General features: G+C 36.5%; 1 protein-coding gene across 1 annotated transcript in view; it reads right to left on the bottom strand.

Annotated features, from left to right (window-relative positions):
* The window catches only part of LOC148939490 (stromal cell-derived factor 2), a 64,744-nt gene that overhangs the window by 34,479 nt on the left and 9,334 nt on the right, over positions 1-20,931 (bottom strand). Inside the window, exon 2 of the mRNA XM_089107188.1 lies at positions 587-782. Coding sequence (XP_088963314.1) covers positions 587-782 — 196 coding nt within the window. The remainder of the gene's footprint in view (positions 1-586; positions 783-20,931) is intronic.

Here is a 20,931-nt window from a genome sequence, read left to right on the forward strand (position 1 = left end):
ATTCAGGGACATTTATCTCCATCCTGGCGTTTTAGCATGAGAGCTACCTGTCAAGGAATCAATTGCTTGTAAATATTTGGCATTAGATCTACCATAAACTACAATGGGTTTTGTACAGTCATGCAAGCATTTGAATTTGGACATTCTTGAACATTATATGACAAATGTATATCCACAGAGAATAGGCCCGTTTTTTAGCACTAAGATCTTACATCTTTCTGCAAAGATTATCGTTTTTAAACTCATCTTTCTTCTAAGATCTTACAGCTCACTGATGTTAGCAAAAAGTGTGAAGACCGCCACTGTTTTGCCATATAGAACAATGATGAGAGAACTTTGATGATATACTCATCATTGTTCTCAGACCGCTGATCAGAGCAGAATGATGAAAGACGTTTGCACAAAACGACGAAAGATGTAAGATTTTAGTTCAAAGATTTAACTTTTAAGCGTTTTCTGACAAAAGATGTAAGATCTTAGCACATTGATGAGTGAAAAAAACAGGCCTAATATTTTCTACTATATGAGGGTATAATCCAGTCCTTTTTCAAAGCCTTAAGTAACAAAAGAAAAATAGAAATTATACCCCCTTGTGCATGTTTTATTAACAGGTCCTTTGATGGTCCAATGAGAATTGACATCCTCCTTTACATCTGTACCAGTTATGGATTGTTGACCACTCCCAGATCCATACTTAACATCATGTGAATGTAGCCGAACTTTATAGGAAAGATTCAGTAGCTTGATAACAGATCCGCATGTTACATATTTTGTTGAACGACCTGCAATATATGAAAATTTAAGAATTCTTTCTTTCAACTTTGATCATAGCATAAGTGTGGCCAAAGAACTAATGAAACTGAAAATATTCAATTTTTTGGCACTTCCACACTGTTCTTTATATGATTAAACAAAAAAAAAACAAGTTTTTTTAACTTGAAAGTAAGGAACGACGTTAAAACTTAAAACGAACAGAGATTATTCTGTATAAGAAAGGGGCTGTCCACTCCTCAACACCGCGCTCTTTACGCTAAAGTTTTTCATTGTTTAAAAAAAATAGAGTTGTGAGAAATTCAAACTTTAGCGTAAAGAGCGAGGCGTTGAGGAGGGGACAGCCCCTTTCATATACAGAATAATTTCTTTTCGTTTTAAGTTTTAACGTAGTTCCTTACTTTCAGTTTTAAAAAAACTAGTTTTTTTTGTTTAATTTTTGAACGTTTTTGAATTAATGCAGGTTTTGATTTTGGCTCACCGTACATGAATAAAAAAAAAAAATGAATATTAATTTTACTTTTATTTGGTTAAATGGGTTTCTCGAAACCTGTTTAATTTTATTTACGAACGTTTTTATTAGTAATAAATATACGTAGCTTACGAATTAACTTACGTAACGAACCTCTATATTCTTATATTTTCAATACGTATATTAGAGGGTTCGCCCCCTAGTCAATACCTTGCTATTTAAGCTAAAGTTCCAATTTTGTTCCAATTCCTTAAAAATGACCCCTTAATCACAAATGCCGTTAATTAGAATAAATAGCTCTTATGAAAGTACTAAATAATCTTTGGCTTAAAGAGCGAGGTATTGACTAGGGGATGAACCCAATCATATACGTAATGTTTTCTGTCGTTTTAAGTTTTAATGTTGCTCCTTTCTGTCAGTTAAAAAACTTGTTTTTTTTTATATATAATTTCTGATCTTTTTTTAAATAATGCTGGGAAACCCGGCGCCCCCTTAATAGCAATGTCCCTTCTCCCATTAAAAATTCCTTCTTTGTAAGATCCTCCCACATAGCCCCCGACCCACTCCCCCCCCCCCCACGACCAGAAAAAATACCCACTGAAAACGTCTGTATACTTCCCAATAACCAATACTATATGTTAACATTGGGTAAAGTTCATAACTTTCAGCCCTCCCCCGGGGACTTCGCGGGATTAGGTCATCCTAAAAGACATAGTTATCATATTATCGACCATGCTGAACAAAATGGATATCTCAAAATTTTGATGGGATGACTTTGAGAAAGAAATAGCGTGTCAGGGGGTCTAGTCGTCCTCCATTTTTTTGTCACTTACAAAGGGTACTAGAACTTTTAATTTCTGTTCGATAAAGTCCTCTTATTATGTTCTGTGCAAATTGGGTTGATGCGATCACCCCTGGGGAAAACAAAAAACAAAAAACAAACAAACAAACAAACAAATAAACACGCATCCATGATCTTTCTTCTGGCAAAAAATGCAAAATTCCACATTTTTGTAGATAAAAGCTTGAAACCTCCGCAGTAGGGTTTTCTGATGCGCTGAATCTGATGGTGTGATTTTCATTACGGCTCCATAACTTTTTGGGGGTGTTTACCCCTTTTTTCAAAATCAGGCAAATTTTCTCAGGCGCATAACTTTTGATGGGTTGGACTAAACTTGATGAAACTTATACATTTGAAATCAGAATTAAAATCTGATTCTTTTGATGTATCTATTGGTATCAAAATTCCGTTTTCTACAGTTTCGGTTACCATTGAGCCGGGTTGCTTCTTACTTACAGTTTGTTACCACGAACTGTTTGATACCATGGTGCTTGAATCTATTTTACAACTACCTGTACACAGACATAGTGTTACTGATTTCTGTCTTGTTTAAAACTTACTTATTGATTTCAATTATTAGCTTTCACTCAGATATAGTCAGGTGAATAGGAACAAACTTTGGGTTGTATTAGAAGCTCACCCATACAAGAAAAGCATAACATAAAATCAATAAATGTGTGCTTTCATTGCACTATGTTCTCATTTGGTTCAAAATAATGATTCCTAGGCCTTTTCTGGGAAAATGAAAACTTTTTATTCATGGTTAAGTGCCATTTTTTCCAAAGTTCTCTTACCTTAAATCGCGCTTGCTATAAATAGGACAAATCCGGTTGGGTTGAGTTTCTCCTTACTAACATTTCATTATCACAAACTTTTTGATAAATATTCAAACATGGATATCAGGTAGCAGAAATAAATAAAGACCAACAGTTCATGAGAGATAAAGACCAACAGTTCATGAGAAATAAGTCCAAAATACTGTAACATAAAACTTCACAAGAAAACAATCTGGTACTAATAACCAAATTTTTAGTTTTGCCTATAATATGCAATTTTTTGTGAATCATATTTTTGGGATTGCCTCTGTTTAATCATGTATTCCCTGACATTGAAAATAGTCAATAGCTTAATTTTGCCTCATTAGAAGGGGTAAAGGGGGGAGGGGGTGCAATACTGATGATATGAAGATTGTATTTAGGAAGAGTTTTGAATGGGAAATTCCATTCTACCGTAATTGTTTTAATTCTATTGTTTCTATCTCAGGATTAGTCTTCATACAGGGTTAATAACTGTTTAAGCATTGGAGGTTGTGAAGGTAGGCCTAGGTATTTAAACAAATTGCCAATTAATTTGAGTAGAATATCTATTCTGTAAAATTTTATTCACCTATTTAACAGCTTTCTCAGGCCATAAAAAGATCCTAAACTGCAGTTGAACCACTTAATAAAGCATGGACGTCTGCCAACAATATTTTAGGGGGGAAGGCACCAGAATAGCAATGGTGATGGGAGAAGGAGGGAATACATTTGAAGATAAAAGGTATGAAAAATAAAATTCTCAAGGGAAAAAGAAAAGTACTAAATTTTTACATACCAAATGAACCATAATTTAATGAAATTTTGGACAGTGAAGATTCCTGGCAAAAAGATCAATTCCTTTAATCTATCACACATTCAATTTTTACGCATTTAATATTAATTATTATGTCCAAAACCTAGAGTAAAAGAAAATCAGACTCACACTAAAATTACAGAAAAAAATTATTTTCCCCAAAGATTATAACAGCTGGATGTATCTTTATGCAGTTTCCTAAGCCTTAGGAAGGGAGGAATGGAAGGAGTAGAGATAGGCGCTTAGAAACACCTTCCAATGAGATATTTTAGGCTCTGAATTCATTCCAAGGAGCTTAAATTACCTGTCTTACACCAACCACTTGGTAGAAGCCTAGAATTGGGGCTGTTGAGAAGGATACATTATAAGGAAACATTTTTTACTTCATAATATGCTGAAGAATTGTAGCTAACACATTCTGAGTGAAGCTCCAATATACTTAACCCCCTCCATGACACTCAAATATGTAACCCAAATCATATATTTCCCACAAGCTTTTCTGTTTCTTGATTTTATCACAGTTGGTTCAGTTTATGTGTACATGGTTTTAAACAAGATACTAAAAGTAAATGACTTAAAGTAAATATGGCAATTTTCAAAAGATTTGTAAATTGTTTCTTCAATTGGATCCTGTTGAATCAATAGCTCTGGATTATATAACTTCAACTAAATGAAATTATAATCAAATAGTAAGTTTTTAACCAATGTTTTAATCTTTTTCTACAGCCAAAAATAAGAGAAAATGGTATCATCTTAAAGGGTCCATTTAGTTTCCAAGTAAAACAGCTATTACATTTGAAAAGACCATAAAAAAGGCTTCAATTACTATGTTCACCTAATTCATAGCACAGCAATGAAAATATCTACAAATGTACCATGAAATGCCCACCCCCCTCTCTGCATAGGTACCATACCTATTTGATTTTATATTGGCCATGTAAAATATACCTTTTTCATTTTAGAATGACTTTTCATTCTAACTCCCTTATATTTTCAGACCTTTGAAATAAAACAGGATAGTACAAGAAAACAAAATTAAAACTTGCAATCCAGCTTTTAAAATAACCCTCATTGCACCATCCCTTAATTCTTTACCATGACTCACAAGATAATTTTTGATGAAATGTTACCATCATATGAAAATTATGCTTTTACTAACCTTAATTTGCACTTCAGAACAAATAAGGTCCAATTTTGGATCTGTTGTTGAGATGGTAGTTAAAAACTTTACATGAAACAAAAAAAACAGGGTTGTGACTATTTTTATGGCCTAGTGACATGCTTTCCAACTATGAGTGTGCTAGGATGAATGCAATTTAAGCCCACTTGGTAACAGTGGCCACAGATAGGCATGATCAATGCAAGATAGGCAAAATCAATTTCTGATAGAGTATGCAGATTGGTTGGGTATAACAAGCAGCATCAGCATACTAGCCCATCTCTTTCGTATATACATACATATTAATCACTATTTATGAGACACAGATGACGGACAGCTCCAGTATCCTGAAGGTTTGGCTTCCCATTCTTTATTGAGCCTCCTTTTAAAAACTTCAGCTGATATTGAAGACACTGTATCCTTGCTTAAACAGTTCCAATAGCTGATGACCCTTTGGCTAAAAAAGTCTTGTCGAATTCTACAGTTAACTCTGGGCTTATGAAGCTTCTTAGAATGACCTTATGTTTGTCTTTTGTTGGATAACTGAGTAAAGAGCTTGTTAAGGGTTGGTTGACAAATTTATATATGAGTAACATGTCGCTGCACTTGCAATGAAAAGTCAAAGATGGGAGCTTTAGGTAAGATAGCCTTTCACTATATGATTTTTAGCCAAGTCCAGAGATGCACTTGGTGGCCCTCCTTTGTAAACCTTCAATCAACTGCATATCAACTTTGTAAAAAAAGATTAGCAAGACAGGTTCCAAAGTCAAGAACTGGTCTTGCAATTGCCTTGTATAGCTTCAAAGAAGAAAGGTTATATTTCAATGATCTTTGTCTGGTTTTGGTATAAGCCTAGGACCCTACCTGAAGATAAGGAGACATGTTAAAAAAACAATTCTAACTTGTTAATATGCAGAATAATCACGGCTAACACATTTTGCATAGGGAACCTTTATCTTCACTTCTTTCATTGTTGTACAGTTTTTTAGAACAAATTTTGAAAAATAAACATGGATTTGACTGTATTTTTCCATTTTCAAAAACTATCTATGTAATTAAACACCATCAGTTCTATATAATTATATCCACGCATCAAATGTCAATAGATAAATAGTGATAAATTAGGTCAGGTTGGAATAGAGGGTGTTGGGCATTTGTTTATAAATGTTTTTCAAGACTTAGAGAATAGACACAAATATTTAGGAATGTGAGAGAAAAACTGGAAATACAAGGAAAGAACTGAAGATAAAGATTCTCCCCATGCAAAATGTGTTAACTCTGATTATTCTGCATATTATGAAGTAAGAACTGTTTTTTAACAAGTGTCCTTATGTTCAGCTAGTTTCCTAGGCTTACACCCTGGTTTTTAATGGGTAGTAAATAATTGAGACAAAAATTTTAGAAAGTAATGAAAAAATCATGTCAAGTAAAGTGAAAGTCAATAGGGATGGATACTCTCTAGAGATTAATCACTAGAAATTGCAACCCTGGGCTAAAGGTGATTTTTTGGAGAACTGATTTCTTTGGGAAGACAGAGACTTTTGGGAAAATCCCCTAAAATTTGGGGATAGCAAAAGCACTTGCATTTTCAGACAAAATCTGCCAACAAATTTCACTACGCAATAAAAACTGCCAAGAGAAAAGAGATAAGATATTTATTTCAAAAAATGACTATCACAAGCCCCTAAGGGCCGAATTCGCATTTCGAAGTCATAAAAATAGCACAACAACTAAAAAACTGGCTAAACAATGCCAAAAACAACAATATCATAAAGGCAAAGCCATTCATTAGTAAAAAAAAATCAAATGTAAGAAAGTTAAAAAGGTAAAAACTAAAACAGAACCAAAAAAAAGATTGAGATAAAAATAGTGTTAAAAAGGTTTAAAAGAGAACATACAAACAAGGGAGAGGGAACAAAAGAACCAAACGGACACAAACTTGGGTATCACTAGTACAAAAAAAAAAAAAAAAAAAAAAAAAAAAAAAAAAAAAAAGTTGTTTGTTTGATCAGTAATGAAGGGGACAATGTTCAGAAACAGTACATGGCAGGCAGTGTCTGGATGGGGAGTGTCCTTTGGGGAAAATGTTTTCCGAGCGAGGTTTATTATTGGATTTTTTGCAAAACAGAGGCACAACAGAGGCACTCTCCTTTGCTCAAGATTTTCCACCTTGGCCTTTTTTTAGAAGAAGTGAATATGGTACCATAGCTTCTTTAAAAATTATTCTTAGGGCTCCTTTTTGAATGGATTCAATTTCTTTTCTGATTCATCACTGGAGATGCCAGGATGCCAAACTGGACAAGCATATTCAAGATGCGGGCGGACAAAGAAAGTATAGATCCTTAATGGGATTAAATACAAAAAAAAGTTTTTTTAAACTGAAAGTAAGGAGCGACATTAAAACTTAAAACGAACAGAAATTATTCCGTATATGAAAGGGGCTGTCCCCTCCTCAACGCCTCGCTCTTTACGCTAAAGTTTTTTATTGTTTAACAAAAATATAGTTGTGAGAAAGTGAAACTTTAGCGTAAAGAGCGAGGTGTTGAAGAGCGGACAGCCCCTTTCATATACGGAATAATTTCTGTTCGTTTTAAATTTTAATGTCGCTCCTTAATTTCAGTTTAAAAAACTTGTTTTTTTTTTATTTAATTTCTGATCGTTTTTTTAGTTAATGCAGCTTTTATTTTGGCTCACCGTCATTGAATAAGTAAAAAAAATTTGCATACAAAATTCACTTTTCGTTTGCTAAAAAGCTGTCTCTAAATTTGGTTCTGACGTAATTTACAAATTAACTTACGTAACGAATTTCTATATCCGTATATTTTTCTTCTGGCAAAAAATTCAAAGTTGCAGATTTTTGCAGATATGAGCTTGAAACCTATGTAATAGGGTTTTCTGATACGCTGAATCTGACGGTGTGATTTTCATTAAAATTCTTTCACTTGTAGGGGATGTTTCCCCCCTCTTTAAAAAATCAGATAAATTTTCGCAGGCTCATAGCCTTTGATGAGTAATACTAAACTTAATAAAATTTATATATTTAGAATCAGTATTATAAGCCCATTCTTTTGATACATTTATTGACATCAAAATTCCGTTTTTAAAAGTTTCGAATACTATTGAGCCATATCGCTTGTTTTTTTTTATTGTTTTTTTTTTATTACGTATATGTTTTTACGTATATGATGGGGTTCTGCCCTTAGTCAATACCACGCTCTTTAAGTTAAAAGTTAAAATTTTGTTTAATTCACAAACCCCTGAATCACAAAGGCCGTTTAATTAGAATAGATAGCTCTTTTGAAAGCACTAAAAAAAAAACTGTAGCGTAAAGAGTGAGCTATTGACTTGGGGGCAAACCCCCTCATATACGTAATAATTTCTGTTCGTTTTAAGTTATAATGTTGCTTCTTACTTTCAGTTAAAAAAACTTGTTTTTTAAAAATTTAATTTCTGATCGTTTTTTAAATAATGCTTGGAAATCCGGCGCCCCCTTCATAAAAATGTCCCTTACCCCAAAGAAACATCCTCCACGGACAGATTCTCCCGAGTAACCCCCTCCTCCCGCCCCCCACCAATGGAATCCTTCCTGAAAACTCTTTTGTACGTCCTAAAAACCAATATTGCATAAAAACAATAGGCAAAGTTCATAACTTGAAGCTCTTCTCCTAGGTGCTCTGAGGAATTAAGCCATCCTAAAAGACATATTTATTAAATTTTCAACTATGCTGAACAATATGGCTATCTTAAAATTTTGATCGGGTGACTTTGGGAAAAAATTAGCGTGGGAGGGGGCCTAGTTGCCCTCCATTTTTTTTTGGTCGCTTAAAAAGGGCACTAGAACTTTTAATTTCCGTTCCAATGAGCCCTCCTACTATATTCTAGGACCACTGGGTCAATACGATTACCCCTCGGAAAAAAAAAAAAAACAACAAATAAACACGCATCCGTGATCTTTCTTCTGGCAAAAAATGGAAATTCCACATTTTTGTAACGAACTTCTATATTCATAAATTGTCAACACGTATATTAGAGGGTTTGCCTCCTAGTCAATACCTTGCTCTTTAGGTTAAAGTTGAAGTTTTGTTCTAATTCTTTAAAAATGACCCTTTAATCATAAATGCCGCTAAATAGAATAAATAGCTCTTATGGAAGCACTAAATAATATTTGGCTTAAAGAGCGAGGTATTGACTAGGAGGTGAACCCAGTCATATACGTAATGTTTTCTGTCGTTTTAAGTTTTGATGTTGCTCCTTATTTTCAGTTGAAAAACTTGTTTTTTTTATATATATAATTTCTGATCTTTTTTTAAATAATGCTAGGAAATCCGGCGCCCTCTTCATAGCAGTGTCCCTTCCCCCATGAAAACTTCGTTCATGGAAAGATCCTCCCACATAACCTCCGACCCCCTCCCCCCCACTACCAGAAAAAATCCCCCGTGAAAACGTCTGTATATTTCCCAATAACAAATACTATTTGTTAACATTGGGTAAAGTTCATAACTTTCAGCCCTCCCCCCGGCAACTTTGGGGGATTAAGTCAGCATAAGAGACATAGTTATGCTATTTTTCACCCTGCTGAACAAAATGGCTATCTCAAAATTTTTATCAGGTGACTTTGAGAAAAAATGAGCGTGGGAGGGGGCCTAGTTGCCCTCCATTTTTTTGTAACTTAAAAAAAGCACTAGAACTTTTAATTTCCGTTCGAATGAGCCCTGCCATGATATTCTAGAACCACTGGGTCGATACGATCACCCCTGGGGAAAAAAAAACAAACAAAAAAACAAAAAAAATAAATAAACACGCATCCGTGATCTTTCTTCTGGCAAAAAATGCAAAATTCCACATTTTTGTAGATAGGAGCTTGAAACCTCAGCAGTAGGGTTCTCTGATACGCTGAATATGATGGTGTGATTTTCATTTAGGTTCTATTGCTTTTAGGGAGTCTTTCCCCCTTTTTTCGTAAATCAGCCAAATATTCTCAGGTACGTAACTGTTGATAGGTAGAACAAAACTTGATGAAACTTATATATTTGAAATTAGCATTAAAATCTGATTCTTTTGATATAGCTATTAGTATCAAAATTTTGTTTTTTACAGTTTTAGTTACTATTGAGCCAGGTCGCTCCTTACTTACAGTTCATTACCACGAACTGTTTGATGGGGGGACGTTAAATTTATTCAAGAGTTTAAGGAGAGACATGGATGCATTAGCTGTATGGACTATATGTTTCACGTTGATATCCCACTTTAAATTAGAGGAAATTGTTACCCCAAGTAATTTAAAGGAAGAAATATCTAGGGGGATAGGGTTGAGGAAAAGGGGCGAGGGTTTAAGGAACCAAATTGGCATTATCATAGATTTAGAGTGGTTTACTCTCATGTCTAACTCTCCAGCATCATCTGCCATATCACTGAAAATACTCATAGGGTTACTTACTAAGCTTCGGTAGCAGGTTTCAACAACCATTAGGTCATCCACAAATTTCCATCTGTCAGGAGATTCCTTAGCGATACTGTTCATCATGACAGAAAAAAGGAGGGGACCTAGGAGAGCACCTTGAGGTACTCCATTGTGTACAGGGCGGGGGCTGTAATAATGATTTTGATGTTTGACTACCTGTGATCTATTTGATAATTAATTTAAAAAAAACTTTTTCCACAAAATAAGTTTTTCAAAGAAAAGTAAAGAACTCCATTAAACAAAAAATGAGCAAAAATAAAATCAAATAATCTACCAAGCTCGAAATTACCAAAAATCAGCACGATAAATAAATGAAACACAAAAGGAACTGAATTTACAATAAATAACCGAATCGAACTGAAAACGAGCAGAAATAATATAAGTTGGGCACAAAACCCCTATGCCTTCCAAGGCCAGAACAAAATTTGCACTTTACTGAAAAAATATAAATGTTTTTACTTTTATAACTTTAATAAATCAAATAATTCTAACAATTTTGATTAGTAAATATCAGTATATGTATATTAAACTGACAATGCACATTCAGTTGTAGTTTCACATTCATTTGTACATTCATTGTTGAAGTTTCTACAACAACGCCTTCTATAAAACCTTATATCCCCCCAGGGCATAACTTAAAACCCTTGCCCTAAGGGTTGTGGGGGATGTCCTCATCAAAAAGATAATTTCTATCTAGAAATCAGCTATGCTGACAAAATGCCTATCTCAAAATTTTGATTGGATGTGTTTGGGGGAATGATGGGCGTGGGGGGCCTAGTTGCCCTCCAATCACTTTTGACTATTAAAAAGGGCACTAGCGCTTTGAATTTCCAGTCGAATGAGCCAGTATTGAAGTTTCTACGAAAACGCCTTCTATAAAAGCCTTATATGCCCCCAGGGCTTAACTCAAAACCCTTGCCCTGAGGGTTGTGTGGGAGTGTCCTCCTCAAAACCTATTTTCTGTCTGGAAATCAACTACGTTGAACAAAATGGTCATCTCACAATTTTGATTGGATGGGTTTGGGGGAAAGATGGGCGTGAGGGGGCGGCTAGTTGCCCTCCAATCACTTTCAACTATTAAAAAGGGCACTAGCCCTTTGAATTTCCAATCGAATGAGCTTGTTTTGAAGTTTTTACGACATTGCCTTCTATGAAAGCCTTATATGCCCCCAGGGCATAACTTAAAACCGTTGCCCTAAAGGTTGTGGTGGAGTATCCTCCTCAAAAACAAATTTTCTATCAGGAAATCAACTATGCTGAACAAAATGGCTATCTCAAAATTTTGATTGGATGTATTTGGGGGAATGATGGGCGTGGGGGGGGGGCTAGTTGCCCTCCAATCACTTTAGACTAATAAAAAGTGTACTAGTCCTTTTAATTTCCAATTGAATGATCCTTTTATGAAGTTTCTACGACAACGCCTTCTATAAAAACCTAACATGCCCCAAGGGTATAACTTAAAACCCTTGCCCTGAGGGTTGAGGGGGGCTGTCCTCCTCAAAACATATTTTCTATCTGGAAATCAACTACGCTGAACAAAATGGCTATCTCAAAGTTTTGATTGGATGCATTTGGGGGAATGATGGGCGTGAGGGGGGGCTAGTTGCCCTCCAATCACTTTCGACTATTAAAAAGGGTACAAGCCCTTTGAATTTCCAATCGAATGGACTTGTTTTGAAGTTTCTACAACAACACCTTCAATAAAAGCCTGGTATGCCCCCATGGCAGAGATTGACCCTTTCGCCGTGAGGGTTGAGGGGGAGTGTCCCTCACAACTATATATTTTCCATCTGAAAAACAACCATGCTGGACAACATAACTATCTCAAAATTTTTATTGGATGTGTTTGGGGGAATGATGGGCGTGGGGGGGGGGCTAGTTGCCATCTAATTATTTTTGACTATTAAAAAGGGCACACTCTACTCCCATTTGCAATCGGAAGTGTCCTATCCGTCGTTTCTAAGCCGACTCCTTCGATACGAAGTGCCCGGGTATGGAGAACCAAAAAAAAAAAAACAACACATTGGGCCCACATCGTTCTTTACTTAGGCAGCGCTAGCGCGCTGCCTATGAAAAGGAGGCAACCAATTTAACCAGGAAAGAATCAATATTCAAATCAGTTACAAGTTTCTCAACTAACATAGTGTGGTTAACAAGTTCAAATGCTTTTTGAAGGTCAATGGAGATTGAATTTAGCCAGCAAGTAGGTTTTTCGAGAATTCCTAATTAAATCAATAAGAAAAACAAGGTAATGGGAAGTAAAGGTGGATTTGAAGTTCCCAAATTGTCTCAGGTCAGTAAGAAGTAGGATTTTCTCCTTTAGCCAATCTGCGAGGAATCCTTCATATAGTTTAGAGAAAATAGGAGTGAGTGAAATCGGACAAACGCCTTCAAAACCAGGTTTTCCGTCTTTCATTTTCAAGGGGGTTATGAAACCTTGTTTCCAAATTTGTGGATATTGGCCAGACTCAGTAATCTCATCGAAAATAACAGACAAGGGCTTTGAGAGAAAGTCACTGAAAGCACTAATAAGAGGAAACGGGATATCTTAAGGGCAGCCACTTGTTTTTCATAGTTTTGCAATTCTTCTTTCAATCTCAGATGGAGATATGGAGGGGAAAACAGGGGGGAAGAACATTGGTAGGTAATTGATAAGACAATGCTGGAAGGCTCTGGACAATGGAAGCAAGGAACTTCTCAAGATTATTAGCAGTAACTTCTGGGGATTCAGGTAGGTTGAAGTCAAGCTGGTCTAACCTCCTACCACACAACTTTTTTACCTTGGAATACCATTTTTTTGGTTTCTTTGACTTTATTCTTGGCAATTCTTTGACCTTATTTCTGTAGTAGGATTGGGCAGATTTACATATTTCCTTTTTAATCGCTTTTCTTAGTTTATTAGCTTCATCCAGTTGACCATATCTGAAAAGATTCAATTTTTTCCAAATTAGCACTTATATGGGTTGGTTAATGAATGGTTTGTCACTGGAGCACTTTTTAATTTTCTTTTTTCGGGAAAGAAATTAGGAATTTATCATTTAGCTTTTTGTGAAAGGTAGGTAGTGATTTTTTCATCAAGACCATGCAAACTGTAAATATCAGACCAATTGTCAGTACTAAGCCACGTTCCAAAAGAAAGAGGGCCAACATTTTGAAGGGGGCGGAAAGAGCCATGAGTTACAGAGAATGTATTCTTAAAATTAAAAGAGGAGGTCAGGAGGAGGGAGAATGATAGCTCTCCCCCGATGGAGGCAAAGCTGATGGGGGACTGTAAAAATTGTTCAAATTAGTAAGAATGACACCTAGAGAGGTATTTCCCCTAGTTGTTGGTATTTTAAAAATTTGCTCAACTTTTAGAGAGGAGGAAATTGAATTCATCTTAAATTCATTGGCATCACCAACAAGAAAAAGTCCAGCATTTGGGTACTAGAGAAATAACAAAATCAGCGCTGCTCTGCAACTGCTGGACAAATTTGCGTTTTGCATCAATATTTTGGTTTGGTGAGTAATAGAAAACAGCTATTGCAATGATATTATAGGGACGGGGGAGTACTTTAGGTCTAATACCTAGCCAAAGGATTTCATCGTATTCAGATAAATTAGGAACAGGAATAATTTTTGGGAAAAGGTTGCATATAGTAAAAACATGATACCACCTCCTTTTTATCCAAGTGGGTGATCCAAAGGACGAAGCTTAATAAATTCTGAATAATTTGACAAACAAAGAGAACTTTGGTCATGAGACTGTACTTCTGCAACAGCTATAACGTCAATTTGATTTAATTCTGATAGCACCGTGAGTTCAGTAAGTTTTTTGAAATTAAGGCTTTTGGTGTTAGTGATTAAAAATTTAAAAAATTAAAGTGACTGGGGAAACGTGACTGTCATTGAGTTTCAGAAATTCTTGGTGTGGATTTTAAATTTGGGCTGTGGGATGGTGTGGGTAATTTTTGGGGTGGACTATTTATTAATGGATAAATTATATATAATGATAATTATAATGGAGTCCCATTGGTAGGGTACCCATGGGTCAAATTTTCTTTGGCAAATGGCGTGTGTGGAGGCCCAAGCCAGTCAACAACATTTTGGGTACAAGGAGCAGATAGGGTATGCAAGGGGGTTTGCGACTGGGAGGGATATGAGTAAAAGGGGATTGTGGGAGGGTTTGGATCAGTAATGTCTGCGATGGTGAATTGACTGGTCGTGAGTAAATTTCTGGGTTGGAGGGGCGTTTCGGGGAGAGGATACCTGGGACACGTTGCTATGTCTCAGATATGGGACCCCATTTATTGGGTAAATTTCTAGGTGGCACTATAATTTAGCTAGGATGAAAGTGAAAACATCATTTGATGCCTTTTTTATGCTCTTTCATAATTCAATAATTGCTTCTGATGCAAATTGTATCTCAAGCCCTTAAAGGAGCCCTGAAGGTATTTTATATCATAGGCAGCACAACAGCGCTGCCAAGTAATGAACAATGTTGGCACAATGTATTTTTTTTTTTTTTTTTTTGTTTTAGAAAAGGGCACTTTGTATTGAAGGAGTTGTCATAGAAACTTCGAAAAGGGTTCATTCGATTGGAAATTGGAGTGGCTTGTGCCCTTTTTAGTAGTCAAAAGTGATTGGAATGCAACTAACATCCCTTCCACACCCACCGATTCCCCAAACACATCCAATCAAAATTTTGAGACAGCCATTTTGTTCAGCATAGATGATTTCCAGAAAGAAATTATGTTTTCGAGGAGGACACTCCCCCACAACCCTCAGGGTGAAGGGTTGTCAGGCATGCCCTGGGGACATACAAAATTTTTATAGAAAGCGTTGTCGTAGAAACTTCAAAAAGGACTCATTTGATTAGAAATTCAAAGGGCTATTGTCCTTTTTAATAGTCGTAAGTGAATGGAGAGCAACTAGCCCCCCTCTCATGCCCACCATTTCCCCAAACACATTCAATCAAAGTTATGAGATGGCCATTTTGTTCAACATAGTTTCAAGTTCTGGAAATTATGTATTTGGCGTCGCCATTACGTCATACGTTGGTACATATATTAACAAAAGCTTCTCCGGTTTTGCAATACAAAGACGGGGTTAAGACACCACAAATCCTCATGAAAAACAAATGTTTCCACAACAATCCGATTCTTCTCACATGGCCGAATCAGATCAGTTTCTGTTTTGTAGTACACGGGGTTAAACAGATAGACACTACCCAAGGCAATTCTTTGGTTTTAATTCAACATATAAAACATTTTTTATTTAGTAGAAAAAAAAATGAGTTATAGTATTGTTTATGTATGAGCCTGGTGTTTAGTAGGCCAGATAATGATGTGTACTTTAATGGTTTAGTTGCGGTAAATCCAGTATTTGGGTATGAATAATACCTTTCATAAGTTTATAATTTACAAATTACATAAGGTCATTACAGCTTGGCCGTATAGACTGTCATTACATAAGGTCATAATGCCTAGGGCGTATCAGCCATCATTACATAAGGTAATAACGCCTAGGGCGTACAGGCCATCATTACATAAGGTCGTAACGCCTAGGGCGTATAGGCCGTCATTACATAAGGCCATAACGCCTAGGGCATACAGGCCGTCATTACAAAAGGTCATAACGCCTAGGGCGTATAGGCCGTCATTACATAAGGTCATAACGCCTAGGGTTTACAGACCACCATTACACAAGGTTATAACGCCTAGGGCGTACAGGCCGTCATTACATAAGGTCATAACGCCTAGGGTGTATATGCCGTCATTATATAAGGTCATAACGCTTAGGGTGTACAGACCACCATTACACAAGGTTATAACGCCTACGGCGTATAGGCCTTCTGGCAAGGGATAAGTTGGTCTGGAGATTGCAGCTCAGATTAGACCCAGTGTCTAATTATAAACATTTTATAGTTGGATAAAATTATGTATTTATAATATTGTAATTGTTTAAATATGTTGAAATAACTACAGGAGGAAATGAAAAATATGACGTCACAGATTGTTTGTTTACAAAATGAAAGAAGATCCTTTTCCGAGCGTGACTACACCTCCAGCACTAACATGGGTGATGGCCCCTCAGCAATAGCCTCGAGAGACCGAAAAATACAGGTAATAGCAATTATGAGAATGAGGACTAAGATTGTTTGCATTTCGATGACAAGCAGTCGATGGTTGACACCGATCCCGGAACAGATGACAATGTCTCTTGGCAGAGTCGCTGGACCTTGTATACGAAGTACTGGGTGACATCATTTGCCCCAGGCCTACCATTAGTGTCCAACAGCCTCGCTTGGCGGCTGAACTGGTTTTGGCAATTGAGTCATTCAAGAGAAAACAGCTTATCACGTTACCTTTCTCCCCAATGCTGAAAAACTTCATCAAGCAGCGCTCAGAAGAACTGCAGTCAACAACAAAGAATAAGTCATTCTCAGAACGTGGTACTTTCTTTGATCCTCTCGACATACCGGGCTGAGCGAAAGCCTAGAAATGTCACGACACACATTTGGCTTCACAGGCGCCACGCGTCAACCCAGAGTTCAGTTTTTTGTCACCAACTGGACAAGTAGAGGACAGAATTTTCATATCAGTTGACAGAAATTTATTCTTGGCCTTAGAGTCTTCCACCCGAGCACCTATGATCATGATGTCATACAGTGACCTCATGTTAGGTACTGTCATTAAAATGTTAAAGGCAGAAAATGTCTCTCCTGACACTATTCCAAAACTGATGAAGCTCTTGGAATCTATCAATAGATGTCAGTAACACCTTTCAAATATTCTTTCTAGAATATGCTCAAATTTGATGCTCATGAGAAGGGATAACGTCTTGAAATGAATCCCTGACTTGGCTCAAGAGATTAGGAATGAATTGAGGTCATCTTCTCTGGAAAGTGAGTTCTTTTTTCCACCAACTTTAAGGACCTGGCTCACAGAATGAGGCAATACAGGGTTGAAAGTAGGCAGTTTTCCAACCCTCCTTCAACAGCTCAGTCTAAGCAGCCAGTAAAGAGAGAATATGAACTGCAACGGGACCAACAATACTTTTGTTGCTTAATCCAAAAGAAGCCAAGATCAGAGGCAACGCTGTAGCGTTGCCTATAGTAAAGGCCATATGGCTCCAATGTTTTATTATTATTATTATTTATTTTTTTTTTCCAGAGGCATTTCATAAGGGGTCGTCATAGAAACTTCAAAGGAGGCTCATTAAATTGGAAATTGAGAGTTCTAGTGCCCTTTTTAATAGTCAAAAATGATTGGAGGGCAACTAGCCCTCCCCCCACGCCCATCATTCCAACAAACACATCCAATCAAAATTTTGAGATAGCCATTTTGTTCAGCATAGTTGATTTCCGGATAGAAAATATATTTTTGGGGAGGACACTCCCCCCAACCCTCAGGGCAAGGGTTTTAAGTTATGCCCTAGGGCCAGATAAGGTTTTATTGAAGGCGTTGTCGTAGAAACTTCAAAACAGGCTCATTCGATTGGAAATTAAAGGGCTATTACCCTTTTGAATAGTTAAAAATGATTGGAGTGTACCTAGCCCCCTCCCCCCCCCCACGCCCATCATTTCCCAATACCCATCCAATCAAAATTTTGAGATAGCCATTTTGTTTAGCGTAGTTGATTTCCATACAGAAAATATATTTTTGAGGAGGACACTCCCCCACAACCATCAGGGCAAGGGTTTTAAGTTATACCCTGGGGGCTTATAAGGTTGTTATAGAAGGCGTTATCGTAGAAACTTCAAAAAAGGCTCATTCGATTGGAAATTCAAAAAGCTAGTGCTCTTTTTAATAAACGAAAGTGATTGGAGGGCAACTAGCCCCCCCCCCCACGCCCATTATTCCCCCAAACACATCCAATAAAAATTTTGAGATAGCCATTTTGCATTTTGTTCAGCTTAGTTGATTTCCAGATAGAAAATATATTTTTGAGGAGGAAACTCCCCCACAAACCTCAGGGCAAGGGTTTTAAGTTATGCCTAGGGGGCATATAAGGTTTTTACAGAAGGCGTTGTCGTAGAAACTTCAAAACAGGCTCATTCGATTGGAAATTAAAGAGCTAGTGCCCTTTTAATAGTCGAAAGTGATTGGAGTGTAACTAGCCCCCCTCCCCCCCCCCCCCCCCCCACGCCCATCATTTCCCCAAACACGTCCAATTAAAATTTTCAGATGGCTATTTTGTTCAGCATAGTTGATTTCCAGATAGAAAGTATATTTTTGAGGAGGACACTCCCCCACAACCCTCACGGCAAGGGTTTTAAGTTATGCTCTGGGGGCATATAAGGTTTTTATAGAAGGCGTTGTCATAGAAACTTCAAAACAGGCTCATTTGATTGGAAATTAAAGGGCTAGTACCCTTTTTAATAGTCGAAATTGATTGGAGGGCAACTAGACCCCCCCTCCACGTCCATCATTCCCTCAAACACATTTTTGAGGAGGATACTCCCCCACAACCCTCAGGGCAAGGGTTTTAAGTTATGCCCTGGGAGCATATAAGGTTTTTATAGAAGGCGTTGTCTTTGAAACTTCAAAAAGGCTCATTCGATTGGAAATTCAAAGGGATAGTCCCCTTTTTAATAGTCAAAAGTGATTGGAGGGCAACTAGCCCCCCCCCCACCCCCATCCTTCCCCCACACACAACCAAACAAACCTTTTAGATATCCAATTTGTTAATTATAATTTATTCCCAGATAGATATCATGTTTTTGAGGAGTACAATCCCCCACAACCCTCAGGGCAAGGGTTTTAAGTTATGCCCTGGGGGCATAAAAGGTTTTTATAGAAGGCGGTGTCATAGAAACTTCAAAAAAGGCTCATTGGATTGGAAATTCCTAGGGCTAGTGCCCCTTGTAATAGTCGAAAGTGATTTAAGGGCAACTAACACCCTCTCACGCCCACCTTTTCCCCAAACACATCCAATCAAAATTTTAAGACAGCCATTTTATTAAACGTAGTTTTAAGTTCTGGAAATTAGGTCTTTGAGGATTACAACTCCCCCAAAACCCTCAGGGCAAGGGTTGTAATTTAAGGATTCTTCGAATGCATCCCTTCCTTATGGAAGGGATGCTCGTACAAACTTTAGAGAGGGCTCATTTGATTGAAAACTGAAAGTTCTTGCTCACTTTTTAAGAGTCAAAAGAGATTGAAGGGCCACTAGCCCCTCTCCCTCCTCCACGCCCTAAATGCATCAGAATAAAATTTTGAGATATATATTTTGTTAAAATAGTTCAAAGTTCTGATAACAAAAAACTCCGGTGTTGACACAGCCCACCAGGGCCCAGGGGTAGGCGTTGTAAGTAATGCCCTGGGGCATAACTTATTAAGGGGGGTTTATAACTTATGGGAAGGGGTTTTGTATGGGAAGAACACATAGGAAATCGATTATAATTATCCAATTATAAAGTTAAAATACATACTCTGTGAGAGATGCGAAATTGCTTTGGCACACAAATTCCTATTAAGGTCAATTCCAAACAGTCGTGATCCCTTTGTGTCAGCAAGTGAAATGGTCTAAACCACCTTATTTGAGTTATTTTTTCAATCCATTCATTGTTGTTAATTGCTGTCCACAAGTTAGGCAAGCTGTCTATTGTTCATATATAAGGTTTTTATCAAAGAGGTAATCGTATAAACTTTGAAAAAATCCTCATTCGATTTAAACTGAAAGATGTAGATCCGTTTTTTAAAGTCAAGAATAATCGGACAGTAAGCCCCCCCCCCCCCCATGCCATAAAAACTTGAAACTTTTTGCAATCAAAAACAAACAAAAATTCATTAAAAAAAAACTTTCCAAAAAATAAGTTTTTCAAAGAAAAGTAAAGGCCAATTTAAACTTAAGCTCAGGAGATACAAATACCTGTTAAAATTCAAACTCAAAACGACCAGAAATTACTATTAAAGAATAAATTAAACCCAAAACGAACAGAAATTAAATAAACAATCATAGCAAAAAACATACAACAAGTAATAATATAAATGAATAAATAGATCTTAAAGCGAGTAATGCTTAGATTGAATATGAAAATCAAGCTTAAAACGAAAACAAATATTTTGCTATTAAAGTATAAATGAAACTTAAAACGAACAGAAATTAAATAACAATCAATGTGAACAAACATACAATATATATTAATGTAAATGAATAAATAAATCTTAAAACGAGTGAGACTTAAATTGAATATGCAAATCAAGTTTGAATCGAATAAAAATAACTACAAACAAGAGTTTGGGTATCGCCTCACTGCAGAAGCCTAAAACCTACTGCGTCATTGGCGCTTTACTGAAAACGAATTATATTACAAATGTTTTCTTTTGTACTTAATATTGAAAAAAAATATTAAAACTACAGTAAAATTTGGAACTGATGAGCTTTTAGCAATTAATATAATTATGCATCAAATATTCAGTTTAATTTATTGGGTTCTTTTCAAGATTGGTCAAGACAAATATAGTTTCACTACAAGCAAAATTTGGATACTGCCCCCTTCTTTAACTGTAAAAACCTAAAGCCTTCTGCGTCATTGGTGCTTCACTGAAAACGAATTACTCGTATATTACACATTTATTATTTTCCAACTCTTACAGCATTGAAAATGAAAATAAAAATTACAGTGAAAA

Source organism: Artemia sp. Qi Xiang Cuo, chromosome 21 (genome assembly GCF_049724085.1).
Source record: "Artemia sp. Qi Xiang Cuo chromosome 21, ASM4972408v1, whole genome shotgun sequence".
NCBI classification, from domain to species: Eukaryota; Metazoa; Arthropoda; class Branchiopoda; order Anostraca; family Artemiidae; genus Artemia; species Artemia sp. Qi Xiang Cuo.